This window comes from Poeciliopsis prolifica, unplaced genomic scaffold (assembly GCF_027474105.1).
Source record: "Poeciliopsis prolifica strain line A6 unplaced genomic scaffold, Auburn_PproV2 SCAFFOLD014, whole genome shotgun sequence".
NCBI classification, from domain to species: Eukaryota; Metazoa; Chordata; class Actinopteri; order Cyprinodontiformes; family Poeciliidae; genus Poeciliopsis; species Poeciliopsis prolifica.
Window position 1 is genome coordinate 7695010 of NW_026562389.1, and position 23909 is coordinate 7718918.

Consider the following 23909-nt stretch of genomic DNA (forward strand, 5'->3'; position numbering starts at 1 on the left):
TGACAAATACAATCGTAATCAGTGCACATACACACCCACTCATTATATATAAGAAGGGTCAGTAAGTAATTCAATACATGTCATGTGGTGATCACATGCAAGTTTAATTATCCCTTCATGATTCCGGCCTACATCCTTTGAGTATTGGTGAAACCGTGCATCTGTCCACTTAAACTGATTGGACACAGAAACAATCAGAGACAACCAAGTGACATGTGATGTGGTAACACAAGAGGAGCTGCAAAGACCCACAGCTTGATAGCACATCTTTTGGTTCTACACTCCTGAAATCTAGCATTAATTAAACTGTTGCAAAAATAAACTACTGTAAAAGGGATGTTTACAGTTTAGGATGGCATATGGGGAAAACAGCAAACATGGGAGAATGTAGTCTATTCAGAGAGATCAAGACTAAACTTTTTTGTTTTCATATGAAACACCATATGTGAAGAAACACTTCAACATATTACCCTAAACACACTTTTTGCATTGCAAAATGTGATTGTTGCAAGATCAGGATATGCTCATCTTTCAGCAAGACAACAACCCTAAACTTATGGTCAGGACTACAATGCAAGAATTTAGATTGAAGTATAACCAAGTCTGAAAAAGGCCCAGTCTAAGTCCAGACCTAAATTTAAGAATTTCCAGAAACATTGAATATTACTGTTTATAAATACACTGATGGAGTTTATTGTCTCTCGGTGTGAAAAAGTGGTGGAGACACAACACAAAAGGACTGCAGTTTTAATTGCAGCAAAAGCAGAAACTCCGGGGATTAAAAGCACATGTATGACACACTTTTCAGATTGTTTTTCTAAAAATAAAGCGCAACTGAAAGCCGTTTACCATGTTCTATTTACTTTACAGTTACACACTGTGAAATAAAATCCTAATCAAATTCATTGTAATTTGTGGATGAAATGGGACAAAATATAAAAATGTGCTTTTCTGTATGACACTGACTGCGTAGGTAACAGGAATCTACGCTCTCAGTCACAGCAGAGGTTACTGAAGATGCCATATGCCGGCATCATTTTGGACCTGAAGGGGGAGCTATTGCACCACATGTAATGCCTATGCGCCTTCCACTGCCTGACAAAGGCACACTTTTTCCATGCATTATGATTTGGAGGAAAAGTTTTTCATAATGTTTTACGGGTCAGATGCTGCATGTTTAAGTTATGTCTTTAGTCTGTTTGGACTATGACAAATCTAAACTGATACATTTGATCCTATGGGAAATATAACACACATAATAAGTATAATGCTAATAATAACAATAATAATTATAATACGATTTCCTTCGAATTCAGTCATTGTAGTTTAATATTGCATAGCTTTTAAAAAGGATTTTATTTTACGTTTATGTATTTGTTTTAACTTGGGCCATTACAGCAGACCACGTTGCGCCCCTGTTGCATGAAGGCCTATGTAAATTTTGGTGGCGGAGGCATGGCGCACAAAGCCAAAGATAGAGTAACAAATCAGGAATTTCCCTTCTGCCACTCCTGAGAGCGCAAGAGAAGGACGAAAGTTACGGATTAGGTGCTTCTCCTCTGGAGGGTGAAGTCAAAGCCATCATTGGACTTTTTTTGTTTGTTTGTTTGTTTTTGTTTTTGTTTTGTTTTATTATTCTAAAGTTTAACAACAATCTAAACGCCCTTCAAGACAAGTTGATGGGGATTTTTCTTCATCTAAGGAATGTCTTGTTTTATGACTCGGGAGTCCGTTAGGCTACGGTTCGGGATTTTGCAGAACTATTATGGAATAAACTACGCAACGAAGTGGCACCAAGAGAACCAGCTGATTTGAAAATTTTTACTTTTGTTCTGTTTTATTGAAACTATCCTGGGGATTACGGAATTTCTCGGCGGCTTCGGTGCTGGGACACCTAATTTCCGAGGATTTTAAGAGGTTTTTTTTTCATTAAGCATAAACTGTGATCGCATCTGGATTATGAAAGAAACAGAGGTGAAAAAAAGAAGAGTGAAACATCGCGATTAGAAAAAAAAAAGTTGGAGAAAGGGGAAATGTGGAGTAAGAGTAGCGTCTACATTAGGATGCTGCTGCTCTTACAATGGAAGTAAAGAACTGTTTTACTGCCGCTGCGCTGCTTTGTCTTTTCTTTTGCTCCGTTTCCAGCCAAGAACTCAACGTTAAAGGCAGGAATGTGTGCAAAGCACCCGGGTAAGAATCCATGCTGGGTGGATATAACTGCTTGTATGCGTTTTATGTCAGTAGTTTTCAGTTTTACATACTGAAAACTACTTAAATATAAACATAAACATGAACGTCCAGGTTTTGCTTCTGCGAGTCTGCTTTAAATAATTAAGACAGAGATGAAAGCAGCTACATAAAACTCGTGAATGGGGGTCAGCTGTCTTATTTTGTGTTATTAAACTGTACAGGTGACAAAAGTTTATAATAAGTTTTGCGAGGGTTCTACTTTCCGATCGGTTCTCGCCATTGCGACATCATGAAACTTCTTAAAACTGTATGTTGTTTTTATAATCATCAGCATTATTTTAAAGCTATCCACGTTGACCTATTTTTTGAGGTGCATAACGCGGTTTCTGTTCACTGTAGCAGGCGCAGGGGGAGGAGTTCATTGAAGAAGGCAGCTGTGCAGATGTGCATGTACATCTGGAGTGTTTTTATCTGTAGGTGGCGCTCTGTTGGCTTCGTGGCAACCTTTTATGCAACCAATTAGTTATAAAAGTCAAGTTTTACCTTTTAAAAAGCAAGGGAACTCTAAAGAAGTTGAATGCCGGTTGGTTTGCCTGCAAATCTGAATTTCTTGAAGATTTTTGGCCAAGCCTCTGCATATCTGGCTTCATATCTAAAAGGAAGGCATCCAAGTCCACAATTACGGACTGCAACTTCCAAACATGTGGAAGTGATGTCGATGAATTCTAAAAAAAAAAAAAAAAAAAGAAACAGTCGACAAACAGATACAAATCTTTTGCTAGTATTTCTTTATTCTCAAAAAATCTCATGTCATGTTGTGTCTATTTGGTTTATTTAAGTTTGTGTTTATTCTGTCTCAGAATGAGCTGTATTTTTCACTGCAGTTTTAATATGTAGAATTTTTATGTGCAGTAAATATAGCTTATTGTGATCACACTAAAAATAGGTTATCTGGATGAAGGCACTCACATTAATTTCCAAAGCCTTCACAATGGAAGTAGTCTGGCGTTGTTCTTTCATAACATAAAATTGTGTTTACATAATATTTCTTAAAAAATAACTGGTCTAGGTTTCTCCTCTCTGGCCTGGGGTTCCAACAAGTTTGGCAAAGGGTGACTGGATTAACAAATAATATGATTTCAGGAGGCTCTGTGTGTGTTGCTAGTCATGATGGAACTTGGAATTTAAATCAAGGAAAGAAAAAGTCTTGATTGTTCTAATGACAAACATCCTGTTTTATATACTAAATGTCAAACATATGTCTCTTTAGCCTCAAAAATCTTTAAATCTCTTAATATGATCTAAATGAGATTTGGCATCATTCATGGTACTGTAAAGAACCACAATAGAAATTTAAATAAATACTTGAAGATTGCAATTCATCAAAGCTTGGCATATCTGCTTTTCAGTTTTTGCATGAAAATAATCTCCAAACAAGAATAGAGCAAGAGCATTTCTTGTTTTTGAGTATGCCTGAAATAGTCATTTTGCCTTCCTCACTGAATCATATGAATTGGGGGAACTGAGAAGAATTTATGCACATTGTAAGCATATCCACCATGATCTCACTTTGCCAAATCAGCAGCTGAATTTAGCTGGAATGAGAATAATAGCCTAACTTGGGCATGATGTGACCTTTGATCACTCATTGCATTCTAATCTAGCTGTTGCCTGAAATGCTTGAGAACCAAAAAAGCTGTCAACTTCAATATATTTCTGAATCAGAAATAGAAAAACAGAGCTCTTATGGAAGCCCATGATCTATAAGTTTTATGGTAATAAACAGACACACATGCAAAAATTCGTCAAACACAAATTAACCAGTGAATCCAGGTTGCTTCCAGAACTTTCAAGTGAATAGTAAAGACTCACATATAATATTTGAAAAATAACATCAATAAGTATTGTGATTAACACTAATATTATTTAAGCCAAATAAATTATAGAAACTCAGTGATTATAGATATGGCTAAAACCAGTTGCTGAAGCTTAAGCTGGTGCCACACCACATAAGTCCTTTCCTGCCTCAATGTTTCAGAAACTGCTGGGATTTTCACACTTGTCTTTACAAAATAGACTCAACATGCTTTGTTATTGTCAGGGACAAGAGTAGAACTGGGAGACTGGTTTGAGATTAAACAAAGCAACAGTAGCTCAACCAATGTATGCGGGAATGAATTTGAAAAGTGATGCCAGTTTGATGAGTTTCAGCTACAACACTGACACGGCAGTGTTAGAGTTTCATATAAACACAATAAACAGCGTGTCTTGGATCACTGGGTCTGGCTGGTGGACGTAATGCAATGGTAGCAGGGATATTTTCTTGGCACACAATGCTCATTAGTACCAGTACCAACCGATCCACAACCGGTTAGCTAAGATTTCAATTCAATGAAACACCTTTGGAAAATAGTGAAACATGAACTTCTCGTCACAGATATATAGCCAATAATCTGCTACAACTGCACAACAATAACATGTCAGAATGGATACAAATCTCTGAGAAATGCTCCAGACTCCTTGTCGAATCTATATCATTATGATTTAAAGTCAGTGCTAAAATGTAAGAAGGTGGGGGATGAATCAAACCTGGTGCTATGAATGCAAAATCCACAAATGATATTCATAATTTGTCTTATCTCACTCTTTTGAGAAGTACTATTGATGATAGATCTAGACACGTGCCTGTTTGGGCAGGATAAGCACAGCTTTGCTCCTTTCGTTCTGAGGAGTCGCCATCTTCAAAGCATTAGAGGAAGCTGACGTGTTGCAGGGGCCCAAAGAGGTCACAGGCAAGGGAGGAAAGGAGACACATCCGTCCTTTCCTGTCAAGACTAAAACTGTCTGCAAAATGTTTTCTTTGAATATTCACGCTCCTTCCCCACAGGGAAGAGTCAGATAACATGATAAACTGCACTAACTCAGATGTTATAGATGATGGAGTGTATTTATTTATATAGACTATAATTAATCATATTGGGGGTAATTATACAACAAATGTGCTTTACATTTGATCTTTTGTGCACTTTGGCAGAAGTGGGAAACTGTAAGTTCAAAGAGACGTGAGCTGGGTGTGGATGCTGCCTCTTTGATATGTGTTTGTTTTACTTCATTTCAGTGCAGTGCTCTATCTCTGCCCTCTCGTTCGGTGTCTCATAGCTTCCAGTTTGTTTTTTTTCCAGGTCATCAAGATTGGTTTGCTGCAGTGGATGGGGGCAGCTGGGAGATGAATGCCTGACACGTACGTTGGAATAGGTCTTGCATTAATCAAAACATGTCAAACAGCTCATTGTGTGAGCAACTGTTATAATCTGGACTATTCTTCTTCATTGCAGCCATCTGTGAAGGCAACTTCACCTGTAAGGAAAATGAGGTGTGTGTCAGGGCGAATGAATGTCGCTGCCGACATGGATACTTTGGAGCCAGCTGTGACACAAGTGAGACCTTATTTTTTCACCTTTCTAGGTGGAAGATATCTGAATTTTCTGTTTCGTTTGGATCCTAAAAAAAACTGTATGAACACATTTTTGGAATAAGTGCCACTTTGCAACTTTTTATGTTGAGCCCAAAGCATTGAAAATTGTAATATATACAATAAAAAAAAGGAACAACACAAAATTAAACTCTGAAATGTATGGTGCTTAGAAAAAATTAATAATTGAGATGGAAAAAACTACTCACTCTAATACTTTTCAGAAGGCCTTTCGCGCAATGAATTTGAAACAATGTGAAAATTTTTTGTGGTTCTAAAGAGAGAAAAAATCTTGATATGCCATGTTACTTGTAATTAAATAAATAACATAAAGAGTGGATGAATTAAGGTAGTTTACTACAGAAAATAACAATACAAACTTTTGAAAGAAGAGAGCAAGAAATCAACTGAACTAACACAGGACAAAAAACAATAAGAAATCACATTTAAAAGAGAAGCAGACTACTTGTTTACAGTATTCATTCATCATCTCATGTTGGCCAAGTCTCCTTCGAAAAGAGACTTAGTGTTTCTGGTCACATAATGATGATTAAAAAAATTTTTTAAAAATCTGTCTCTTACCCTAAACAGATAACAGAAGAAACAGGTTCAGGGGAAATACCCAGATGAAAGTGTTACCAATAAACTTCAGCAATTTTGCTTTGTTCACTTTAATATAAGCATGCTTATACATAATACAACGGTATTAAATATGCTAATTTTCAATCAGCCCTCATATAATTAATTGCATTGTAACCTCTTCAAACTGTAAGTAAAATCATCAGTGGATCATTGTTGTAAATCATACAAGCGTTCTTGCACTTAATTGAATGGATCAATCAATCAATTTGAAGAGCACAAATCAAGTATTTCTCTCCTTCTCTCTGGTTTATATATATAAGTTCAAAAATATAATTTATGTGTGTTCATGAAGAAAAAATTATGTTTATTTAGCATAATTATGTAACATACATTTGCAAACATCTGTATGTTTGCATTTGTCTTTTCAGTGTGAATCTACAAAGATTTAACGTACATTACTTAACATCCTAATGCAATAACAGTTTTCACATTCCCTGATTTTACTTTGCTTTAACAGAGTGCCCTGCCCAGTTCTGGGGCCCTGACTGCAAGGGAAGATGCAACTGTTACCCTAATGGCCAGTGTGATGATTTGACTGGCAAGTGCACCTGCAACCACAATCGTTGGGGACCCAACTGCGAGAATGCTTGTCAGTGCCAAAAGGGCAACTGTGACCAAGACACAGGAAAATGTACCTGTCACACTGGGTGGTGGGGTCCACACTGCCACAACATGTGCTACTGCAGCATAAATTCTGTCTGCGACGTGAATACGGGGCGATGTCTGTGCCATCCTGGATGGACGGGGAGGAACTGTGCAAACCAGTGCAACTGTAACGGCTCGCCGTGCGAGCAGTACACGACACGCTGCCAGTGCAAAGACAGGATGTGGGGTCCTCGGTGCGATCGAGTGTGCCAATGCATCCATGGCAAGTGCAACAAGGCTGACGGGTCATGCACCTGCACTCCAGGATACCGTGGGAAGTTTTGCAGGGAGCCATGTCCTGCTGGATTTTATGGCCAAAACTGCAGAAACAGGTGGGGAGAAAATGTCTATCAGAAAGTAAATGTACCATTTTAAAACACAAGAAGCAGTTTACAGGGTTTCTATTTCAAATCCATATTGTTGTGTGTTTATGGCGTGAAAAATGATTTGTAACAATCCATGGTGAGGAACAATAATGGAAAAATACTTATTTTGGTTTTCACATTATCCAATAATTAAGAACAGTAGAGCAAATACTGTAAAAAAAAAACATTCTATTTTGTTGAATATATCGTAATAGACAATTTTCAAAAGACATAATGTTACTTTTCCCTATGTCAATCAAATGTATTAGACACCTATCAGAGATTAATGGTCAAATTCCAATTGAATCTTTTCAAAGCTAATTTTACAATTTATTTTTTGGTATTTTTTTATTTTTTTTTGCCTTCCTGCTTTGAGTGTTTTTCATTTATTTAGTGCAGAAGAAGCAGAGATGATATGTGTGAGTGATGGCACTTGGTGTAAAACAGGATTTGGTACAATAATACAGAAAATGCTTCAGCTGACAATTTAAAGTGTCATTAGCATATTACATGAGCATTTTGTCAGTTAACATTTCAAAGTGAAAACATTATTCTTTATATGTATTACACAATCTAAAATATACTTTACTATATTACATCCAGAATCTAAAGACTAGGACTGTTTTGAACTTTCAATATTGAGATGAAAATTAGATTTTGATACTATAATTCTGCATCTGGTTTCTTGAATGCCGTCAGGTGTGGACACTGCAAGGGTCAACAACCCTGTAAAGTGACAGAGGGCCGGTGTATCACCTGTGACAGAGGCTGGAATGGGACACGATGTGATCAGCTCTGCTCCAAGGGCTTCTTTGGGGAAAACTGTCAGGAAGTGTGTCCCGCTTGTAAGGACGGTCACCATTGTGACCCCATTCATGGCAAATGTTCTCACTGTAATCCAGGATGGATTGGGGACAGGTAACACCAAACATTTTCTTTACCTATTTTTAATTTTATAGATCCATTTTATAGGCCATTTGGTCAATATAATTTAAATTAACAGAACTGGTGTCATGCTTCTTATTTGTGATAGGTGTGAGGTGCGCTGCCCCAACGGCACATATGGCGAGAACTGTGAGAACAACTGCAGCCAGTGTTTTAATGGCATCTGTCACGTTGTCACTGGAGAGTGCCTTTGTGACCCAGGCTTTTATGGCATCTAGTAAGTTATAAGGTAGTGCATAGTGTAAAAAGAGAACATGTTTATGTTCTTGGCAGCTTTATAGTGAAAAGATTTGATCATTTTCATTTTACTTTTGCAACACAGTCATATATCTTGGGAACAAAAGAGTTTATTTTACATTTGTAGACTCTTTTAGTGTTTGAGGGTTCTCCCAGGCCTTTTTCTCTATCTTGTTCAATTTTACACATGTAACGCATTGCTGTCATTTCTCTTCCTCATTCAAGCTGCAATAAGACTTGCCAGCCTGGACAGTATGGAGTCAACTGCAACCAAACCTGCTCCTGCAATGACAAGAACTGTGACCCTGTGTCTGGTGCCTGTCATCTCCGTAAGAATAATTGTTTTAAATGCATCCTTCTTTTATTAGAGCTTTAATCAGAAATGACCTGGTTAAAGTTTTGTTGTTTTGTTGCCATTGATAAAAAAAACCTTAGATTTGGATTAAAATCTAAGTCTTTAAATTCAAATAGTATCCACAATAATGCTTAGACAACAGTGAAATTTTCTGTTGCAGTTACAACTTCTATCCACATAGATAGCATAAATAGAATTTTTATTGGCAAAACAGGGAGATTTTTTTTTTTAATCTCTAGTGGTCTATCCATTTGGAGTCAATTTAAGAGATACTTAAAACATAAAAACTAATGGAGATGTGTTTATGTTATAAAATCTGTTCTTCATAAACTACAAATGTCAGCTTAAAGACTTACTGAAGTAGAAGAAAGGGTAAATGATGTCAGAGAAAATGCACTCGGCAAATATTTTTGGGAGAACTTTTATTATGCCACTGATGTAGCTACTGTTAGAAAAATTTTTTTATGGCAATACTTTTGAGATTAAATGCATGTGCTGCCTTTGGCACTGGTATCATTGTGCTTTTGAAAGAAATCCCCATGTCAAAAAACTGAGAAAAAAGTATACTACAAGTACATTAGAATATGTATGCTTGTTAACAAAAATATAAGTCAATCACATGGCAAAGAGTGCCACACTATTTGGCACTCTCAAATGCCATGCGTTCATATTATTACAACCCTAATGTTTGTAAATATGGTAAAGACAACTTGCTGATGTTCAAACTTGAGAATCAATAAGAAAAGAAAGGAAGTTCAATTAACCTGGTTGTCAGTACCAGACAGGTTTGTCTAAATATTAAATACTTTTGATCAACCAAGATTTTTATGTACCGACTAACTTCAAAATAAATGGTCTGGAAAGAAAGAGAAATTAACCAGTAAGTAATAGTTGTGTGAACATAAAATGAAAATGAAACATCTACTTTGAATGATTAATTGAGCATATTGTACTGTTTGATAGCTCAGATCAATTGGAAGTTATGTATAATTGAATTTAAAATATTTGTATATTTTGTTTGGTAAAGTTCCTTGAGACAATATTTGTTGTGAATTGGCTTTGTATAAATAAATTGATCTGAATTCAATTGAATTGAATAACATTTCTTTTGAAACAGCTTGGCTAAAACATGATCGCCTTGATCAGGGTGTGATCAGAAGCATTTGTAATGTGGGGGGACTCATTAGTTAGACCAGGAGTTACTAATGAGAAACTTGCGAGCCGCATATGGCTTTTCTTTCTCTTCTGTGCAGCTCACAGCAACTTGACTGATTTGTCAAGTTCTGTCACATCATGACACAAGACAAGCATTGTGAGATCTCAAAGGAACTGGCATTACCTTTTCCAGTTTTTAGCAAACTATCATAGCAATTCACTTTGCACTGGGTGAAGCAAATGTGGGCACACCAATATCTTCTGATAGCTACTTCTGGAGGGAGATTTCACCATTTCTTAAGCACAAATCATCTCAGACTGGTTTCTTAAACATGGTAGCAACTCATTGTACTTTAATTGTCTCCACAATCACCAGATAAATCTGAAAGAAGGCAGACATGGTCCACCCTGAGTTTATATGTTCATGTCAGAGCAGCTGATTAGTGTATTCTTTAGACATCAGACTAACAGAATGTTTCGAGAATGACTGTGCATGAATGAATTCTGTGCATTAACCATTTACTGCATTCACATTTCATAGTAACAAATACATCTTTTCAGGTCTGGGGTGAGATTCAGGGTCCTTGATTGCGTTTCCAGACTGAAGTTGATGTCCTTTTTATGGCTGTGTTTGTTGGCTCTGTTCTTCACAGCTAGAGTAGAGACAAGAGAGGGAAGGAAGAAAAACTAAAAGAAATAGGGATTGAAAGATGGAAAGAAATAGAGAAACTGAAATTGAGACAAATCTGAAAAGAATGTCTTTCCAAATCAACACCTTTTGCGTTCCCAAAAGGTGTTGATTTGGAAAGACATTTTTTTTCAGACAGGCATGAAGCATATTGGGTTAGAGCACACAGCGATCGCAGCGATTTTTGGCCACAGGAAAGATGGATGTTGACAGGCTGGTCAGTGATATTATAAGACCTTGTCATTCTTGCACAACTCCTCTTTCAAAATCAGCAATTACAAACTGCCACACCCACACTTTAGCATTATTTATGATAGTCAGTTGACTCCTAACTGAAGAAACTTTTCCTCATCTAATTCTCATTTATCCTTGCAAGTGCAACGCACTGTCCATGCTTGTGAAATACAATGCTTATTATCCTTGGGGTGTATCTTATTTGAGAGAGGGAGGGGTGCTAATAAATCATTTAACGATGAGAGTTTAGGACGAGGGGAGGAAGGTTACTGCAGGAAATCTACAATGAAGGGGTAAGTGGTTACATGTCTTTGGGGAGGAATTATGCAACACCAAGGCATCACATTAATACAAATCCTACACATACAAGTGCTTGGACTTAGTTCCCATGCTCAGGTAGAATGTAGTTTTACAGTAAGTTATAAAAATGGACTGAATTTGACTGTCGTTTTTTTGAAACTGGCATTTCCTGCACACATGTGGCACACCCTTTACTTACTACATTTTATCTTTCAGAGCCCAACCAGCGGATGGGTGTGATCGCAGCTGGATCCTTGGTCTCCTTTTTACTAATTGCCCTACTTTCTCTACTGTGCTGCTGCTGCCTCTGTCAAGACAAAGACGACCACAAGTGAGTGATAAATGGAAATTCTGATTAAAATATAAAGTAACATTGTGTTTTATAATTTATCTTGCATACAGACAGTCGTTACAAAAATAAAGGGGTATGATAACAAAGGGTGGTTTTATTTGACATTGCCATATGGATAAAAGCTGGTGCATGAGCCCTCCAAGGAAGCAAAGTGCCAGGTTTAAAAATGCCTGTTTTCAATGATTCATTTAGATTTCCATGGCATCATCCCTTTTCAATGCTAACTGAGACAACTCTACCAACAGCAAAAAAGCCAAGCGGATTTTGTGCGGACGATTCAGCCGAATCAGCACTAAACTTCCCCGTATTCCGTTGAGGCGACAGAAACTGCCCAAAGTAGTCGGTAAGCCTCAAAAGCTTTTTTCTCCTCATTTCCCAGCACTTCCCAGCCAAAAACTATATGTTATGGTATTCAACTTATTGACGGAGAAAGTTTATTCCTAAAACAAATAGGCCTGACTTTACAAATGTTTACTAAAACGCAGAGAAGTACCTCCATAAATGACTGTCAGTGTGAGACTTTTCCTTGAGTGCTACCTTCATCTGCTCTGTAGATGATGAATAGAGTTGAAACGTGTATGTTGGCTGGCAGGCGAATGTGGGGTTTCATTTAGAAGGAATGTACTGGTTTTAGAGACCCTTATTATTCTTGGCACTCTCAAATGCCATGTGTTCATATTATTACGACCCTAATCATGTAACTTTTTTTCTTCTCATTTTCTTTGCCCCTTTTCATTCTCCTCCCACCCAAAAAAATATGCTCTTTTCCTTACACTGACTAGGAGGTTGTATTGTTTAATAATGGCAAGTAGCTGTTCAGGGGCCCGTCTGCTGGTGTGTGACGCTCTATCAAAGGCCATACTGTTTGGTTAGACGTCGCAGCTACATGCGGAGGTCTCGTGGTGTGTGTGTGACAAATGTGTCTGTGAGCGCAGTCTTTTTCATTGTAGTCAAAGGAGATATCTTTCAACCCCCTTATGCAAACAATTTGTCATTTTTCTGATTTGCCCTTTTGCCTAATTCAAAATGAAAAGCCTATTCTGATCAAAAACTTTCACCAATAAGATTTTTTTTTCAAGAAAATCCTGTTTGCATAGGCAACCAAGATTTGCCTGTGCAAAACTGAACTTTCTTGTTCAGTTTTTCAGACATTTTTAAGCTTCAGCATTTTAATATTTTAGTGTGGTGGACTTTTATTTTTGTGGCAAACATGCCACAAAAATAATAGAATTTATCATTAAATGTATTATTTGTCTTAACAAGTATGACATTTCTAGCATGACCACTGTAGCTTTAAAACTATTTAAACTTAAAAGGAATGATGCTACCCCCTCCATTTCTACACAATGACTCCCAGTGTTTCCTTAAAATCACAAAAAAAATCTATATGTCAAAAATGTATCTTTGCTACAAAGTTAAGTCAGGTGTTGTTATGGTCACTGACCTCTGGGTAAGTATTAAGTAAACACTTTTAAATTTCCATACCACTTAAGTACAACAGTGGCGCCTGTCTGCAGTGAAAAATATTTAAGCTGTGATGCTGTCCTGCATGTTTGTACACCAATAAAAGTACAGCTAATGTACAATAGTGTGATGGGGTGGAGGGAAGGAGAACCAGAAACAACAACAGACCTATCAGTGTAATTTTATGTTGCTTTGGCAAAATAGCTTCCCATCATTGCCAAGCCTGTGTCTTCACTGTTTTACTGCATGTTGTTTTCTTTCTTTAAATTCTGCTTGCAATATGAATTCCATCACAGTATGGAGACAGAGTTTTCATCATCATAAATTCCTATGTACTGCAGGATTATGTGGAGAATGTGATCATTTATGTTATGAAGGATCACATTCTTATTCATAATATGAAAGGAGAATGTGGGAATATATTTAAGCTACATATAAAATATTTTAATGGCAACAGTCAGAAATGTCAGGTTTATGGAATAATCAACCACTTGTAAATCGTAAAACAAAAACTTTCATATCAAGTATTACTTAATGTGAATATTCAATGTTTCTTCTTTTTTTTGTGTGTGTTCTGTTCCATGTTTTGCTTTCCTCTGCTTTCTGTCGAGCTGCCCACTGAAGTGTGATCTGGCAACATTTAGAAAGTAACTCTGTCAGGAGCTAGACGGTCCTGAACACATGCATTCCAGAAGGGGCCCATTGGGGCTGGAAACAGGAAGTGGTCAAACTTACTTTAGTGTGTGTCAGAGCTGTGATTTATCCTCTCTATGGTCAGTGTCAATAAATGTGCCAAGGCAAAACTAAAGAAGGAATAACGGGGTCAAGCAATAGGAAACAGAAAAGATTTACTCCTTGCATTGCTAGCTTCAGAGAAATGTGTTTGACAAACCGAGGCTGTTTGCTTGAAGGTTAGCATTCCACTCTGAGCGTATTTACTCCACACCCTGCGTTTTCTGTGTCTTTCTGGCATTCTGTGCATTTTCTGCTTCCAAATTGTTTCTTGTAAATTGGTGCAAAGAGCTTCACCATCTGTTGTTTCATCTTAATTTGTTCAGAGAAAAACTGACTTGCAAATGCAGAGGTCAGAGTGGAACTGTTGCCTATGTAATTATGTGTGTGCGTGTGTCTGTGTGTGTGTGACAGGAGTGTTCTCACCCTATAAAGCTGAATAGTTTGAAATGGTGTGATCCAAGGTTTTCTTCCTAAAGACATACTGGATCTCATTAAGTGTATTTTGTTTTAAACTGCATTTTTTTAAAACTAAACATTAAAGGCTAAGACATATTTATTTCCGTAACTGCTGTCACATCGTAATCACCGGAGAACTTCGTCAAGTTTCAAGTAATTTTCTTTCTGTATTCCACCGTTCTTGTTTCCTGACAACCTCAGCCCCACAGAGCAGCTGCGGTGTTGGTGCTGTGCAGCTGTGATAGGTCAATAATGCGCTGTTGTGTGCAGGCCTTCATGCAGGGAGGGATCATTGTGGCGATGAATCTTCAAGGCAATGTTCCGAACTAAACCTCTGGTTTCAAGAGAGAGCTTTCAGAGGCTGTTGTCCTGCATTGCATACATCTAATAATGCATGTGTTTTCTTGTTTATTAGCATTGCTGAGGTTTTTGCATAAGTTAGCTACTCTGCATTCCTCAGTGACTGTGTGTCTCTGACTCCATATTGCTAATCTTACAATAGAAACAGGACACTCTTCCTGTCTTCGTCAATATTTTTCTTCTTGATTATTCATTCAGCATTCTTGATAACGGAGTTTATAAAAAGCCTTATTACATAACTGGTTATTTTTCTTCCATAATCTATAACAGCTTGTTACTAAACTTTGCTTTAAACTTGGGAGAAGCTATTTTCTTCTAATAATATTTTGTAAGTAACATTTAGTGGTTTAGAGAAACTTTCCTCTGACATTTTTACTCCAAAGTAGAAGAAAGTGGCGTGTTGCAAATTAAATGCCCCAATCATTCTCTTGTGAACACAGAAAAAAGTAGAGATGCACTTCTGAGATTCAATTCAGAGGTTTAAAACACAATTTGGTAGAAAAAAAAATATGGAGAGAAAAGTGATTTTTAGAGTTCGTCTTTATTAACTCTTATTGTTGATAAGATTAAGATTTTCCAACTAGAAGAAGCTTTCAAGTGAAAGGCTCTTGGAAAGCACATATTTTGGCAAGAGCAGTGCACAATTTATTTTAAACTATCTTGATTCAGTACCAACAAGTTAATGAGGTCTTCTTCCACCCATGTTTCAATCCTCATTTTAAGATTATTTAAATTGATCTTGGTGTCTTTCCATAAACTTTTCTTACCAATTTAGAAAATGTGCTTGTCAGTGATGAGGAAACAAAATGATATATTAAAGTTGTGTGAACTTTCGTGAAACATATATGTAAATTATCATAACTGAGAGGCAAAAGATCTCCTCTGGATTTATATAACTCTAAAATGATTTGTAGAAGCACTGTGTTTGTTACTTTTTCCCTAATCAAAACACATGAACTGCAGAAGTGACCCATAGTCAGAGGCCTTGTCCTCGATGCAGCCCTCATGTTCTCCCCTTCTCTTGAAACCTGCTTTCCTGTCCAAACACTATCAAATAAAGACCACTAAAGTTGGGGGAAAAAAAAAAAACAAACTCTTCAACTGCAAAAATTCATCCCTGAACAAACTTGTTGTAAAGTCTTGTAAATCTGTCTGCAGTCAGTTTATCTGAAGCTTAAACAAATGGATGGGCCCATGTGTCATCGGGTATGTAAACTGGAGCATCTGATGTGGTTGCTCATGTTAAGTTAACGGGGAAAGCAGCTTTAGTCTGTACTGAACTGTTCACACCAGATGGGAAGACTGACTCCAAGTATGCGTTAGAGACCACAGCTGTCCTGAGAATGAAGGGTCAGCTGAATGCTGTGGTGACTGATGGGGGCTGGGAGGCATGGAGAGGGAAACAGGATTTGACCTACATTGAGACTGAGAAAAAGATTCATTGGAAGAAGGCTTACATTGCTTTTAAACAAAGAGGAGAATAGTTTAAAACAGAACAATCTTAAAATGCAGCTCTCAAACTTACAGCAACATCAGTTGTTAGTTTAAATTCTTTAATAGGGCATGGACAACAGAAATGAAATAACATTAGTTTTAAAACCCTTAAGTAAAATTAGACAGACTGTTTTTAAAATTGTAATCATTATTAATGTACATAATTCAATGCACTTTACAGAAAAATGAATGACTATAGGTGAAGACCACATCAAGAAAAATAACATTAAAGCAATAATAGTAGATAAAGTTCAAGTAGATAAGCATTAAATGCAAATTTCAAACAAAAGAATTGCAGAGACATTTTGAAAATACCAGAGAAAATCTCTCTTTGACCTTTATTACTTTAAATGTAATGTTTTCTTTTTTTTGTTTAGGTTTTTTTTTGCAAATCTCCACTTTTCAAGAAGTTTGTTCTAGAGCTGAGGAGAATAATAAAAGATGTGTCCATTTATTTGGTTCTGGCCCTGATACTAATGTGTGAAAAGGTCTCATGTGACCTGAGTCGTATAGATGGCTCGTATGCAACACTAAAACTCACATAACCCCAACATTATTTGGTGCCTAACAGGATTTTAAAATGCATACCTTTACAAATCAGAGCTACTGCAGGGATTCTGGTGTGATGTGCTGATCAATCTTCCTGATGTTGCTCAGGACTTTGGGATTCAGCTGGCTAATTGATGTTTTACAGACTATTGAAGACATCTTTGAAATATTCTAACCTATTGAAATTAAATGCATGTATCAGTACTTTTGGCACATGCCTTGATAAAAAAACGACAAAAAAAAAAAAACTAATGCTAAGGTTTAAAGTGATTCAGAATGATATAGTCCTGAATGTCTTTTCCACACAGCTAACTAAAACCCATTTTCCTCTTACTTCATTGACACAGAGCAGGAACAGATTGTTACTCTTGTAACAGAGAACAAAACTCTTGAATGACCTCTTGGCTTCTGCATTTGTTTTCTCTTCTCAGTAGCACACCACGACCCAGAGAACACCTTTAACTGCAGCTTCATTGAGCCGCCCTCAGTCGCCGAGCAGCCCTCCCCCTCCTCATGGTCCTCCCAGGAGTCCTTCTCTTCCTTTGAGAGCGGAGATGAAGGGCCCGTTTATTGTGTTCCGCATGAAGGTCGGTTATCACATAAGCAAATAAACAGTTGGTTATCTGGAATGACCATGTCAAATTTACAGATTGTCTTTTGCATAGGAGGTCGAAACACGCACACGCAAACACACAGCTAAATACAGTCTAAAGAGGCCAACTCCCATGTGTCACCCGTGACTCACACACTTCTGTATTTCTCATTATGAAGATAGTTTGCTTCTAATCATAGGCCATCTAGACCCAGGTTTTCTCTAGAGAGTGAGTTAAGTATAAACAGGAAATGGAATGGTTTAGTCAGCATATGAGTTGAAGTTTGATGGAAAACACCAGTTCTATTAGTTTCTATTTTCAAAGTTTTAAACTGGAACTTAGTCTTGGTTTGAAGGAATTTTCTGATCTATGACAGATATTAGTTCTCAGAAAATTAAAACAACTATTTGAAACCATCATCACTCAAGATATCAGTCCAACTCAAATTTGACATTATAAATCAAATCAGTCATAAAAATGATGCTTCTCAGAAATTGCCTGCTGTGTAAACAACCACCCCCCAGTGCAAAGAGGGAATTGTTGAAAAGAATGAGATATCTGATAATAGAGTAGAATAGAATAAACTTTATTGATGTTGATATAAATTCAAAATTTGGAAGTGTGTTTAGCACAGACTGAACTACTTCCTCCACTGCCATTATTAAAACTACAGGCAGACTACAGTTCTAAAACAGAACAGAAAATTTATGTTCTTCTGTTTACTGATTGGCCCAGTTATTTTTTTTACCAGAGCAATTCAAGTCAATGGGAGGAAGCCCAGGCTTTCTCCCATACAGTGAAGCACAGTTTATGTGCTGTGATGTGAGATTAGAAGAGCAGAATTGTGTATTTACATATACTTTTTTCTCACAGTCTTAAGATTATGTGAATAAAAACATGTTGTTTCATATCTGTTAGAATTACCAAACACAGTTCTATTTACCAAATGCCATTATAATGAGAGAAATACTATGTCAAAGATGCACTTATAAATGTTTTCAACCAGTCAGAGTTTGTCAGTTATGTCTTTATTTAGAGTATGTAAATCACTTGTTTTTTTTTACATAAGTTTGTTGAGCTCATCAGCTCACGAAACAAGACATATTGGATTCACAAAGAAAATAAAAAACAAGATTTCAACAAATTTGTAGAAAACCCTAAAGATACCAACTATATAAGAAACATGAGGTGTATAGATTCTCATGGGGTTGTTCTGGAGTTGTACACGGCACCGAGAATCCACTTCTGTTTGCAGTGTGCCATTCTTGTAACACACTCTGTATATAAGGCTAATAACAATTGCTTAGACTCGATTACATAAATTATACTTTGCTTTCAAAACAAATGTAAAGTATTGAGCAAGTCAGAAATGACAGAGAAATATAATGTTTTATTATCAGATCTTGTGCCAGGCGATTTGTTACATCCCCTAAAACTAACACTCATATAGCTTTTTGAGTACCTTGGAGTTTATTTTATTATTTGGCCTTCTTAATTGCTATGGCCTAGTGTGCATAGTTGACCACCTGAGGTTGTGTTCCTTAAATCTAAAAGTGAGTTAAACTTACTGTATCTCTTACTAATCTTCTGCCAACAATCAACAGAATCCACGAGTGACAGCAAAGGGAAGCAGAGCCCCAACCCTGTGGACGAAATCTCAGAGGATGACACATACAAAGAGGATGCAGGAGAGTACACTTCACTAAAAGACACGAGTGTCACCAAACCGGAAAGCAATGAGCAGTCTATACTCAAGTGCTCTGACAGTGAAATTTCAAATAGTGGGTCTGAGTCTGCTGCCCAATATGCCTGCATCGCCCGCCTCTCCAAACAGTCAAAGGAGGATGATTGCAGTGGCAAAGATGGTGATGGTAACCTTACATCAGAAGCCAAGGGCAATGGGAAACCTCCTCCTTCACCTGGCAAGCCCAAACCACGGCCACCAGATCCATCTACTAAACCCAAAGTGTCATGGATTCATGGAAAGACAACAGGGTCTCAACAACCAGAGCAACAAGGGGGGAATAGGCCATTTGCAGTGTCAAAGGAGAAAAAGAGGAGCACTAGCAACGGCTCATCAAAGAATGAAGAGCGTCATAAAATAAAAGAAAAGAGTCGGAGCCAACAGAAGAAACTGGATGGAAATGATACTAATGCAAATGGATCGCCTAGCAAACACAAACTGCTACAAGGTAAAAAGTCTGGAGATGAGCACAGCAGTCCAAGTCACATGGAGCACATCAACGGTGTTGTCCAAAATGCCCTAAAAATGATAAGCAGTTTCCGTAGCTCATCACCTGAGAAGAAGATTGTTGAAAATCCAAAGCAGAGTCCTAAAGAGCCACCAAAGAGCCCGAAGGTCATCCACCCTCATATGAATTCTGAAGCGGCCTCTTTACTGGCCGCACAGCTCAAAGAGAAAACTCAGAGCATCAACAGGAACGAGGGGACTGGACTGACAAAGACCAATGGTCTCTCCCTACCAAAGAATAACCAGGAGAAGCCCACACCTCCACAGAAAGCCAAGAGAACCAACTCCAGTGGACTTAGTCAGCAGGGCTCCACCAAGCCTCTGCTGCCTACCACAAGCAATCTTCAGAAAATGGTGGCACCTATCACCAACAACTTTGGGACCCCCGAAGCCAAGAGCCCGGAGAAGCAGGACTTGAACGGCTCCAGGACGGGGGACCTGCTGGACCCTACACCGAAGAAGACTCCCATAAAAAAGCCACCTAGGAAGAAAGGCAAAGGTGGTACCCTTGATACACCTGAAAGTAAAACACCCCAGCAAAAAACAGCCATAATGCCACCACAGGTAGTGAAATAAGTATTTGGAAAAATTCTGAGCAGTTTCCAATTATTTTCTAAAAGACTGAACAGTTTGTTTAAAGCTAGCAGCAACATAGCTTTTTAATCAATGAACAGCTTGAGGGCAGTGCCTCCAGGAGCATTCAGAAGTAACAACCTCTTTGACATAAAAGGCACAACAAAATTACACCAGGAGGGTGTTTTATGATAACCGTAACAGCATTGTTAACTTTCAAGTGTATGTATTCATGTCGCAACACAACTTTGAATAGAGCTGAATACTATGCAGTAAACAGGGACATTATCTAAAAGTTCATTCATCTCAGCTGCTGGGCCATGAGCCCACATTTATATTTATCTACTGCATGTAAAATGAGTATTGATTACATCAACATTCTTTTTGTTTTGTAGATTCACTTCTAATGAGGCTTTTGATATGAAATGTGTTGTCTGCAACAACTAATGTAATCCACACAAGTCAGTCGATGCATCAAGTGTAATGAAGTAGAATGGCACAGGGAATAGGTTTTAAATGTGCTTACTGAAATGTCTTCAAGAGTATTTCAAGATGCCTCCAGTATGGAAAAAGTACTCTCATGCATTGGTCAAATTTAACTTTGATCCATGCATCCACACAAACTGTTTTCAGTAGGGGGGTAAAGTTTGAAATGGATTCATATCAGGTCACTGAACAGGTCATTCCAACAATTTTACTTACTATCTTGGAAACAGTTTCACTGACAATGTGTTTATGATCATTGTCTTGTTAAAACAATCAACCCTGTTTCATCTTCAGATTACTACCAGTATTGTTCTAGTACATTTTCTATTCAGTCTTCCATTGATTATGTGAAATTTACCAGTGACATTGCTGTGGTGGAGCCCTACACCATGATGCCATCACTCCCAAATAGAAAGCTTTGTGGTGGAGTGCTACATTGGGGTTCATTGTTTGCATGATGTTTTGGGGGTGATATGCAGTGCCATTAATGCTCCAGACTTGGAGTGTACAATAACATTAAAAGTAATTCCTTTTGGTCTCATTTGACCAGACTACACTCTCCCAAAATTTGATTGGCTTGTCCAAATGTTCTGCAGGAAACACGCATCAATATGCTTTTTCCTCTGCAATGACGTTTTGTAAAGTGAGTGTGCATTGAGGCCACATGGGATGAGTGCATTACTTCATAAAAAGGAATGTACCTGCTAATTTCTTTCTGAAGCTTTCTGTGACTAATTATTGGCTCTTAGAGAACTTTGCTGATTATTCTTTTGACTCCTCTATCAGAAATCTTGCAATGGCTGGTTTATGGTGTTCTTTCCAATTTTGAATGATGATCCCAATGGCTCTAACTGAGACATTAAAACAATTAGAATCATGTATGTGACTAATTCTCTCAGAATTAGGATCTGAAGGTCCTGAGAGAGCTTCTTCTAATTATGACGTGCTTCTTCTATGATACCTTGATAATAAGAAATCCTTTTAAAGGCCATTAACTAGGACTAAGCCAACTAATGTTAACTGGCACTGATGAGGGCAGGATTTATTGCTACAAAGAGACTTCAGCTATTTTCATGGTATTCTATGTCTTTGTGTGGCTTTTTTTGTTCTTATATTTGAAGTTTTTATTACACACTTTCATTTTTAGATTTATTTCTTTGTAAGACTTAGTACTTTGTTTGTTTATATGTGTAATACTTTTGTTGTTGCTGAGTTGATGTGAATTTCATGTCAATAGCCCCATCACAAATACATTTACTGAGAAAAATGTTGACCTGTTCAAAACTTATTTCATTGCTTTATGAGTTGTACTGGTGGAATTTAAAAGAACAAGGGCCAGAAAAATAGCTATTAGCATGTAATGCACAGACAGTGACAGTGAGTAATTGGTAGTTTGATGACTAGAAGCTAACATTTTTCTATTCTAACTTGCTTAAAGCAACATGCAGCAGTAAGCTCTATACCAAAGATTTTCAAGATCATTCCAGCCTTAAAGAGTTTCTTTGCAGTCTACTCTTGGTATTATATTTTAAATTTGTAATTAGTCTAATGAATCTGAGTATTTCTATGACTATCTCAATTAAAAATACAAAAAAAACCCCAAAAAACTCTGATCAACCATCACTCATTCAATGGTTAAAAGTGCACAAATGGAAATAAGAACATTTTAATTCTTCATTAATAAATTCAGCCTAACTAAGCTTTTTTTCCATGTGAAACTTAATCAGCATCACTTGGCCAGCTTTGTCAGATGTCAGATGTTGATTTATATGAAAGGATTTTGCTAAGATTAAAGAGAATGTTCTTAGTGTATTTGGACCACTAAGCTAAAAAAGAGAACCAAAACAAAGTTTTGTTCAACATTCTGTTACTAGAAAATCAGGTCACTGTCAAATTCTTATTTTGAATAGATGTCAGTAAGACAAATTTTGTGACAAAAATAGCTTTCCAAGAATTAAATAATACCAGCAGATTTATGCTAAATTTAGGAGGATGTTTGAATGTTCTTGCTTTTGACAAAAACTTAAATGGTACGTTATCTTGTGTGTAAAACCAAAGTCATATCTGCCAAAGGATTTTGCAACTTGATTTTACTTCAAGTGCGGACTCCATAACTTCACATCCATGAAAGTATTTTTGTGGAATACTAACAATAAAGTTTTCAGGTAGCAGCTTTTACAACTTGAACTACATGAACAACTAATGGCATAGGAAATGATGATAATCTGCTTTAGGCATGTTTTTTGAGATGAAGAATATTACATTAACAAAATGTTTCTATCTTTTTTCATCAAGGTACAAGCCATTTCTTTATTTTTTTCAACGTTTTACTTGTATACATTGTGTACTTTTTTATTATCTTTGTAAGCTGTGCTTATATGACCGTGTGGGTTCCTTTGTTTTCTTTGGTGTGAATGAACTGGCTTTCATACTGTATCAGCTTTTTTTGGTTTTGCTCTGTTGCTTTTTTTGGCTGTTAATCAAATCTGCAGAAAGAGTACGTTCCTTCTCTAAAGTTTACATTGGCTTTGTAATTGTTCTCTGTTGATGTTATTGTTTGTGTAACACTTAACTGCATGACGCAGAGTGTAATTATATGGCATTATAGCTGCAGAGGAAATGTGTAACCTTTCTGCTTTCTCCATTTGTTGTTGCAGCTTCCCGTAAGCAAATCTTATACAAAAGAGTATTGTACGATACTACCATAATACCACTGTTGTAACAAGTGCATATGCTTAGAAACATAGTACTGTGTAACTATTAAGTTGCAGTCATTTGCTTGATTGGCCTTTGCCTGGTTTCATTGCCTTACAATGCATTTTTGTAAAGAAGGGCCTAAAGAAACTGCAAAACTGTCGCCAGCTGTAAGATATATTTTGTTTTATTTGTGTTGTTTATTTGTTTAACTGCAACTTTGATTGACTTTTAGCGTATGGCTGTTAAACTCTGTGTGTTCATTTAGTTCTTTTGAATAAAAAAAGCAATATGTGTAGCCAAAGTGGAAACCATGACTGGAAAAACAATACTCTCTTTAACTTTAGTTTAATTTCTTTTTACAGAAACAACATCATTATTTGTGACATATTTGATCTGACGGGGGTCATGTACTCATATTGAATTTTTTTCTCCAAGTCCGTGACTTTAGAGTAAAGCTGACAATGTACATACATATATATAGAAATGCAGAACAATACAGAACAAGTCATTGACTGATGATATATGACCCTTTCCTGCCTCTCTGGATTTGGACTGCTGAGTCTCAGGGACATGGTAGAAGCCCTGAGGCATTCAGTCAGAGCAGTTCTTCAAAGGGCCACAAGAAACCAGGAGACTGTTGATTGGCTTCTCAAGGAAGGGAGACAAGAGCT

At 37.1% G+C, this 23909-nt stretch overlaps 1 protein-coding gene across 1 annotated transcript; it reads left to right on the forward strand.

The window, feature by feature from the left end:
• The first annotated feature begins 1524 nt into the window (after nucleotides 1–1524).
• scarf2 (scavenger receptor class F, member 2) lies at nucleotides 1525–23546 on the forward strand. Its single transcript, XM_055039106.1, has 11 exons — nucleotides 1525–2190; nucleotides 5373–5431; nucleotides 5526–5627; nucleotides 6762–7281; nucleotides 8014–8232; nucleotides 8348–8476; nucleotides 8722–8825; nucleotides 11445–11559; nucleotides 11826–11923; nucleotides 17070–17225; nucleotides 18836–23546. The coding sequence occupies exons 1-11, from the start codon at nucleotides 2081–2083 to the stop codon at nucleotides 20056–20058; spliced, it is 2835 nt and encodes a 944-aa protein (XP_054895081.1). The 5' UTR covers nucleotides 1525–2080; the 3' UTR covers nucleotides 20059–23546.
• The last annotated feature ends 363 nt before the right edge of the window (nucleotides 23547–23909 follow it).

Bases quoted from the DNA above. Each gene is read 5' to 3' on its own strand.
- scarf2 (XM_055039106.1), top strand. From the start codon at position 2,081: ATGGAAGTAAAGAACTGTTTTACTGCCGCTGCGCTGCTTTGTCTTTTC. The intron at 8,826-11,444 runs GTAAGAATAATT...TTTATCTTTCAG, and splicing joins GTCTGGTGCCTGTCATCTCC to AGCCCAACCAGCGGATGGGT. The intron at 11,924-17,069 runs GTAAGCCTCAAA...TTCTCTTCTCAG, and splicing joins GAAACTGCCCAAAGTAGTCG to TAGCACACCACGACCCAGAG.